Source organism: Akebia trifoliata, chromosome 8 (genome assembly GCF_017979445.1).
Source record: "Akebia trifoliata isolate Shusen 1 chromosome 8, ASM1797944v1, whole genome shotgun sequence".
NCBI classification, from domain to species: Eukaryota; Viridiplantae; Streptophyta; class Magnoliopsida; order Ranunculales; family Lardizabalaceae; genus Akebia; species Akebia trifoliata.
In genome coordinates this window covers 37,986,475-37,995,553 of record NC_141382.1, presented here as the reverse complement: position 1 = coordinate 37,995,553, position 9,079 = coordinate 37,986,475, and the positions used below count along the sequence as shown (strand labels likewise).

Sequence of the window (9,079 nt, the reverse complement as noted above, 5' to 3'; positions counted from 1 at the left end):
GAGAAATAACCAAGTTTCTCTTGTTTGATTAGCATTCATAAGAGAAGAGAAGAGAAATTATTTTTGTTAAATGACTATTATACCCTTCATTGTCTAAAGAACAAAGTTCTACTTTTACAATGATACAAAATATAAATACTTAAACTCATTTATAAAAAAAACATGATAAATGATCCAACCAAATATCATACCAATAAATTATTTTTAGTCAAATGACTATTATACCCTTCATAGTCTACAAATAATCATTGCACTCTATTAAAGAGTCGATAAATGAGTTGAGCGGTAAAAAATTATTTGTAGTCAAATGACTATTATTCCCCTCACCTATCACAGCCGTGCCAAAATCCATGTCAATATATGGCTCAAAATAATCAACAACCAAGCCATATTTGGATAGATAGAAGTATAGCAACTCCCTTCATGAAAATTTTCTAAAATAACAGATTGTTCAAGACAATTGAAAATAAGCTTGGAGGAGATGAAGAAAGAGTAAAGCAGAAAAAGTTCAAGTAAAAAATTTCGTTTTTACCCTTTTTTTTTTTTTACTTCACTTCTGACGTGGCCCTCAGACCAACGTGGCAATGAACAACTTGGAATCCTTATGAGAGAGCATCGGGGGCGTTCGACAAAACATCGGGTATTTAGCGTCACTCATTTTTCTCTCCATTATTTTTCTTTGCTTTGCTCACTTAATCACTTTATCAATCCAAACAAGAGAAACTCACTTTCTTTTTTTTCTCTTCTTTTCTTTTCTCTCCATTTCTCTCAATCCAAACACACCTTAATGAATATCTTTGTTCTCCATTTCTCTGGATCCAAACAAAGCGTTAGTATCCGTTGACAGGCCTATTGAGAACCCTAACGTCTTAGCTCTCCCACATCCTCAAACCCGATTTCCTCATTTATCCAATTTAATTTGCTTTGTTGTTGTTGTTGAATCTTCCATCAAATTCGATTAATCTCTGCAAATAGATCTTCGATTTGAACGAAAATGGTGGTGATTGAACCAGCATCGAACGTAGGTGAGGAAGAAACTAAACAAAGTATTCATGCGGACTCCACAGAATCAACAGCTAAGGAAGTGGAAGGATTCGAAACAGCAAGCGAAGGTGAAGGCGATAGCGATATGGAAGAACAAATTGCCCCTCCGAAAGACGATTCTTATGAAGATGCACTGACAGATGAGGAATTGAAACAGGTTCTTGTTGTTTGCTTCAATTGAATTTTGGCTAATTAGGGCATAGTTCTTAATCTAACATTGCTGATTTCGATTTTTCAAACTAGTAATGAAAAATATTGGAAATTATGTTCACTTCAAACCAAAGATTTGTTTCTGAGGAAAAACTATGGTGTTAATCAGCTGTGGTAGAGATTTGTGGCTTAGCTTTATTTGTTATTCTTTATGAACTTGTGATGGTGTTTTTGTTCTTTTGTCCAAATATTCTTAAATTACTTTTGTTTCTGATGTTGCAGAAGGCTTTATCTCAAGCTAATGATGCAAAAGCTGAAGGCAATAAGCTTTTTAGGGCTGAGCAGTATGAAGATGCATTGTCACAATATGAACTCGCTTTACAGATCGTTCCAGAGATGCCTTCTTCTGTGGAAATTCGTTCCATATGTCATGCTAATCGTGCTGTTTGCTTCTCAAAGCTGGTATGTTCTCTTATGACATTTTTCTAAGATGGGATAACCTTTTAAATTTCATCGTGAAAAAATGTTATGATATGTTGTTGCAATGCAGTAATTTTTTTCCTTTAAATGAGCTCTTAAGTTGATATCAATAGAATTTCATTGGTAAGGGGACGATGATAAGTTGATGCAGGAGCCATAGGCTTTGAATTGTCATATATCATAGGGCAAGTCATCCTTAAGTATACAACTTCAACTTAAAGAATTGCTTGGACTTTGTTCGTTAGTGAACTGAGAACTTATACTAGAAGAGAGAAAATGGCTCTTGAGGGATGCTTCTTATGAAAAAAAATTGTTTCGCTGATAGATTGAAAACTGCCATTTTAAGTTTATTCTATACTCAATATTTAGTGTTACATCTTTACTATTATAATGAGAGAAGGCAGACTAGAAGCGGTTCGACAGCAAAATTTGGATCTCAAAAATGCCCTCACGTTTACATTTAAAAATAATATAATCAGGGTCATTTTTGTCAAAAACCAAGAAAATGGCAACCCATGACCCTATAATCGCGTTGGTTAGTTTACAAAAATACAAAATATATATATACATATATATATATATATATATATATATATATATATATATATATATATATATATATATATATATATATATATATATCCTTCTTATTTTGTGAACTTCAGAAATCCTTTAATCACTATTTTAAATTATAAACAAGCCCTTTTGATACATACGCTTTCACACCTGCCACCTTCTAGTATAAATTAAACATATGATCAAGGTAGAAAGTATACAATCTTTTCATCTTCTTTGGGGCTGATGAGATTTTTTTTATTTTTTTTGATAGCTCCCACGAGATGAAATTAATGGGTGTCCTACAAAGGCAAATGTAGTTTCCTATTGTATTTTTCCTTTTGAACTTAGACTTTGACCTACTATGTTTGAGTGAGGACATGGAGCCTATTTCATGTTAAGTACTTTATGACAGTTGACAGATGGACACGGGGTCTTCACTTTAATTTTATTTTTATTTGTGCATTTAACTTCATGTGACATAGGCCAGGGAAACATTTGTAGCCTAATGTAGTTATAAAGTTTTCATACGTAAAGCTATTAAAACAGCTCGTGTCTGTGGGAAATAAATTTCTTTATTTTGGAGAAATTTATAATTTCATATTCATGTTATTTACACCATTTCCCAAATATTGTGGCCGGCAAACAGACTATTTGCGTGCATTGTACTGTAGGTCATTTCTTGAAGAGTTAAAAAGACTTTGGCCTTTTCGATGAGTGTTTTGTTCTCAGAGCTCTAGATGTGTTTTTCATGTACCAGTTGTACCAATTGATGATTGTGGAATCTCAATCCATCAGTCATTTCTTGTTTCACTTAGAAGTTTGGAGTATTGAAACTTTTTCTAATGATATATGCTTTTTAAAGTGTATAATGAATCTTGCTGATCCTAATTTTGTTATACCCTCCATTACTGATCCTAATTTTCTCTTGAATGGTATTGGTTCTGGCTATTAAATATGCCTTTGGATTTTCTTGATGAATCTGACTATTGAACCCGTTTTCTTTGTGCACTTGTTAATTTGTTCTTGCAATGTTTTGAATCTTGTAATTTGAGCTGTGATTTTTTCAGGGAAGATCTGAGGAAACAATTAAGGAATGCACAAAAGCATTGGAATTGAATCCAATGTATATGAAACCTCTGGTTAAAAGAGGAGAGACACATGAAAAGCTTGAACACTTTGAAGAGGCTATTGCAGGTAAACATCTATATGATTAAAAGATTACTATTGGGTTATTAAATCATTATACCATTGTTCAAGATGCTAGTATTTCGTCCCATTCCTTTTTTTTGCTTAAACTTTTGTAGTTTAATACTACTATTACACTGTCACTAGCAAACTTATTTGCTTTTTGGTACAAGAATTATAAGGTTCACATGCCAACATGATCTAGGAGCCAATTTCTTATAGTAACTATTTGTTCTTTTTCTTCTTTATAGACATGAAGAAGATCCTGGAGTTGGATCCTTCAAACAACCAAGCTATAAGAGCCTTACAACGCTTAGAGCCATTGGCTGCAGAAAAACGAGAAAAGATGAAAGAAGAAATGATTGGTAAGTCAAAGCATGCTTCCTCTTACACGGTCTCCTTTTTATGTTCTTGATTGAAGGGCATGGATATTTTTTTTTCCATATGTTTGATGAAGAGACTTTTGAAATTTGAATGTCTTGTGTGATTATTTGCTGTCTATATATATGGGAAATGTTTGGCACGCACCCTACATTTTTCCCTGTGTTTTGTCTTACATGAGTTAGAGGTCTTGGAATGGGCTGATTTTTTGAGAGGATTATCTCTATGGTGAGGAGATCATCCTCACCAAAAATCAGCCCATTCCGAAACTCCTAGCCCCATATTTACAAGTTGAATAATCGTGGACCATCCTTTTTTGTAAACCACTTTTGATGGGGTTAGAAGTTTTGAAAGGACTGATTTTTGGCAAAGATGATCTCCTCGCCATAGAGATCATCGTCACCAAAAATCAGCCCATTCCAATGGCCCCGTTTGATTCAGCTGCCTGAATCTGCTGTCAGTTTCTGCTGTCAGAATCTGCTATCAGAATCTGAAACACTGAAAAGCTTGTTTGATAGGACTTTGTAAAAGTGTTGTGCTGTTGACCAGAATCTAATAATTATTGTTTGATACAGCTTCTAGAATCTGCTGTTTAGGGTAAAATGACCAAAATACCCTTAAGATTGATAGAACACTCAAAATGCATAAAAAATTATCAGAATACCCTTATAAATATATAATTACACTAAATATATATAAATATAATAAAATTATATAAATTTTTTTAAAAATAATTTTATTAATTTTAAAATATTTATAATTCAAAAAAAAAAAAATTATAGAAAAATTTATAATTCTACAGAAATTTTAGCAGCATCTCCTCTTAAAAATGGACGTATGAAATTTTCCTGATAAACAAAATACCTGCATAATATGCAATTCAACATTCACATTACATCATATATACAGCTTGAAAAAAAAAACATTAAACATAAAAAATATAAATTGAGTAAGAAGCCAAAGCAGAATGAGTACATACACGTGGTTCTAAACTTTAACTTCCCAAGATTGCCAAAACTACCCATAAAAAATAAAAAAAAGCGATTGTCAAAACTAGGTAAGGAACTTTGATTTCTTTCAATGGTTTGAAAGGAAGCGAGCCAAGGAAGCATTACATTCGAATTGAACCACCATTTCAAGAGTCATAAAATAATTAGGGAACAAATTAGTCTAAGAAACTATAATAATAATAATAAAAAACCTAAAATTCAAACACAATTTCAAAATGAAATGGAAAAATTGAGTTGTCAATTACTAAATTTTACTTCATTTGACTACTAAATCAGATAATTCAACTCATCTGATCCAAAATTTTCATCACAACTGTCTTGTTCAACTAGTCAAAACCCTGTCTTGAAGAAAACATAGTACTCCCACCCAAAAAAAAAAATTAAAATTAAAATTAAAAAAGAGTAACAAAAGTTTCAATATGTAACAGAATCATAAAAAAGTCACCAAACCATTCCTTCCACCAAATCAGCCAAAATCTTCCATATTTCACAAATTATGCTATGTAATTGCAATATTATGAAACCAAAAAAAAAAAAATGGAAACCAAAAGAAAAGTCAATTCTAAGCCACTGGACCAAGTTAAATATGAAACTATCCCAAATTAATAACATCTTAGAAGTGAGTCCACTCAATTTTAACAATCCCACATCATTAATTCTAACTCAATTTTAAAAAATTAAAAAAAATTAAAAAAAAAAAAGAACCAATCATCAGAAAGAATGAGAGTCCACTTTCTCCCAACTCTTGTCTTTCCCAATTTCTTTCAATCCAACAACTCTTTAAAAAAAACACACACACACGCACACACAAAAGTAAAATTGATTGAAAGAGAAAGCAAAGAAGTCTCAGATATTACCAATCCCTCGATCTGAACAACCCTAAGAGGTGAAGCAACCTCCTCGGATGCGGCGACTTGAAGGAAAGACTGAGCCATAGTTGCTACACATTCATTACCAGAGAGTGGGAGAGAAGAAGAAGAAGTTGTACGGACGATTAGCCATCGCGATGATGAAGAAGGCAGATTGTTAGGAGAAGTTTTGGAGGTCGATGTGAGGATCTAGAGGGCTGCTGAGGATATATTGACAAGAACAGCTACGTGTTGTCGAGAAGAAGAAGAGAGAGATGAAGAATAGATGTGCGTCTCTTTTTCGAGAAGAAGAGATGAAGAAGATAAGATCAGACGTGCGATCTGTCGAGAAAAAAATGAGTTGTGTGGTTCTGTCGCAGAGAAGGGAAGAAGAGAAGTAGAGAAGAGATCGGGGGTGTGCGAGAGAGAGAGGCGAGATCGAGAGGTGTGTGAGAGAGAGAGAGGTGAGATCGAGAGCTTCTGTTGATGAAGGGTTATGTCGAAGAGAATAGAGAGGAGGAGGGGTAAAATTGTCTTTACATACGAACCGTTTATTCGGTGATATATTCCCCCGCAAACGCGATTACAAAAGCGCCTAATATGTGCTTTTCAAATTTGCGTTTCTAAACGCAGTTTAAAAACGCAATTTTCAAACGCCGGTTTTCAACAAACGGTAATTTAGACCCTAAACGCAGATTCATACCGCAAACGCAGTAGAATCCACGTTTTGAAACGGTAACAAACACCACCAAAACTTCTAACCCATGTAGGACAAAACACATATGGCAAAACTTAGGGTAAAACATAGGGTGCCGAACATGACCCTATATATATATATATATATATATATATAAACAGAAAACCTTTTATCGATTCTTTATCACTGGAGAAACCCACCAAGGCATGTCATAAATGCTGTAAGTATAGATGGTATCATGAAAAAGAACACTTAGGCATTCCTTAATGCACCATGCATACAAGTTATTTACAAACTTTGGTATTATTAGGTCATGTAACACTTTGCAAGCCCGATTTATGGAATGCTCAAACATGCAGGGGTTAGAATTATTGGGGAATGCATTTTAACTGAATTCCTTTGTGAATTTGTTCATGAAGTGTCAAACCCTTGAATGTTTTTGTGAAACTGTACATGAAACTTTGATTAGTTGAATGCAAAGCTCCTCAGGATGTTGGACCATTTTTTTTTTATTGGTCTCAGCGGCTTAGGGTGGGGGACTTCAATTATGTATGGATCATTGTCACTCGGTGGAACAGAAAACATTTTAAAGTTACCCACTCATCAAATTTTAGTTTCAGGAATTGGGGGGGTTTGAATACAGCATAAGCAATGGTGATACCAGATACCTTTGTGAGCACAAGTTGGCTATTGGCTGTCCTCCATAAGATTGGTTTTGGTCATGGAGTACTCTGAGGAGCTACAACAGTAGGTGATGGAGTGAATGCTCAAGTGTGATGGGAAGTAGGGTGAACTTTTTCTTTGTAAATTGTAAGTGAACCCCAAGTTATTCATAATGTCTAGCTGTCTGGCATGGTACCTGAGCACACAACAATCTTTGGTTCCTCAAAACTTTTTTAAATGTAACTTCATATTCTACTACTGTCTTTTGCAGGGAAGCTGAAAGAAATGGGCAACTCCTTATTGGGACGCTTTGGGATGAGCGTCGACAATTTCAAGGCTGTCAAAGATCCAAACACTGGGTCATATTCCGTCTCATTCCAGCGCTAGCTAGAACTTCATGTATGTAAATCATCCAATCCTTAGAGGGCTAGCAGTTATGCAGAGATTCGATGTGTAAATTTTTCAGTGTGGATATAAATAGGAGGAAGTCCTTATAGATCTACTTTTGTAACCTTTTGGTGATGGTTTCAAGTTTTTATGTTTGTCTACAGTTGTATTCATCTCAAACAAATGAAGCAAATCTGTCCGTTCCAAAGCAATTCAGGCTTAGTTATCATCCTTAGCCTGGCCCCATCAACACCCTTTCACACGTTCAATTGATTCTGGTTTCAGTTTTTCTTTTAGCAGAAATTACTCTACTAATGAATTTTTATTTTAATGGATATACTGAGAAAAAGCTGATGGGTAGGAAGGAATCTTCAAAGATCATTTTCCTTTTGCGAATATTGCAGCAAAAAAGTTTTGAATAGGTTTGATTTGATGTTGTTTTGAAAGGTCCCAGCTAGTTTAGATGGTAAACCATTGTTCTAGGGTTGGATTTTCATTGAGTTTTTAAATAAGAACAAAAACAGGCTTACGCATATTAGGAAAAAAAAAATTGGAAGTTGTTTTGATCTGTAAGGAGAGTGGCTCTGAACAAAGTTTGAATGAACATTTAAGGGTGGGTTTTCTTATTAATTCGTTAATGATTTTCTTTCTAATTTTTATATTCGTATCTCAACTTCCTCTTCTGCCATGCTTATTCTAATGATTATGGTTTGTTCAGGGTGCTGATACATGCCTAATTGGATAATAGCTTCTTGGTTTTCAACGCTAAACAAGTTATACTTGCTTATACTTAAAATTTCTAAAATAATCTCTTAAATTAAGTATTAACTTTTTTAAATATTTTATAATTACCAAAAATTTTTAATCATATACAAACGCACATGACATCAAAAAGATTATTGTGGGCTTTTCCCTATGTCAAGTATTGTTTGGTGTCCGAAGGAAACACTTACCTATTTCTCATGCCACACTGTTCCCACAACAATAAATGGTTACTCAATGTGTCGTGTCCTTTCCTATATTATCTTAATTTTATTATTATTATTTACAGTATTTTTATAATTGTATAGAGGACACTTCAGTAACATTGTTTAGATTATTTTGTGGTAATTAAACCCCGAGGGGTTGGTTGAATGACAATTTCGGACTGATTAGTGGTTAATGCCCACGGTTGTGAGTTCGATACCTAGTATGAGTGTTAATTCCTCAAGAGCCACCCTCCAGGACACATCCTCACTTATCTGGTACGTGTGTGTGTGGGCATTGCACGTGTCTTAGGATTAGTCCTTGGACAAGACCATGGTCTTTGGCATCTTGCGCGTGCCACATCAAACCTAACAGGGGTAATTATGTAAATTGAGAATGCCATTCAATGCACGAGGGGCACATGTGTGATTAGTCGAGACCTTGGCATCTTGAGGCTTTATATATCTTCATCAATGTCAATGAGATTACCTCACTTGTCATATTGATAGATTGTGATTAAGTAGATGATGGCATCATCCCCATTTGATTGGCTTGGATCCCTGTCACATTTTAATTAACATACACCTTATAACAGGGTATATTTTTTCTTGTAGCATGAGACATCTCTTGTGGGCCCTCTACTCATTACCCTGCTGCATGAGCATGACTACGATACTCATGAGATCCCTCCCATCCCTCTCATGGTGTGA

At 34.5% G+C, this 9,079-nt stretch overlaps 1 protein-coding gene across 3 annotated transcripts; it reads left to right on the top strand.

Annotated features, from left to right (window-relative positions):
* The first annotated feature begins 706 nt into the window (after nucleotides 1-706).
* Nucleotides 707-7,653, top strand: LOC147396710 (uncharacterized). Of its 3 annotated transcripts, none has more exons than XR_015180911.1 (6): nucleotides 707-1,201; nucleotides 1,477-1,656; nucleotides 3,300-3,426; nucleotides 3,669-3,782; nucleotides 6,974-7,163; nucleotides 7,288-7,653. XR_015180911.1 is itself a non-coding variant. In XM_086451777.1 (5 exons), exons 1-5 carry the CDS (start codon nucleotides 995-997, stop codon nucleotides 7,401-7,403), a joined length of 744 nt encoding a protein of 247 aa, XP_086307903.1. In that variant the 5' UTR covers nucleotides 709-994; the 3' UTR covers nucleotides 7,404-7,653. The 3 variants fall into 3 exon arrangements, 1 of the variants encoding a protein (XP_086307903.1); XR_015180910.1 differs by having other exon boundaries at nucleotides 6,968-7,163; XM_086451777.1 differs by lacking the exon at nucleotides 6,974-7,163 and having other exon boundaries at nucleotides 709-1,201.
* The last annotated feature ends 1,426 nt before the right edge of the window (nucleotides 7,654-9,079 follow it).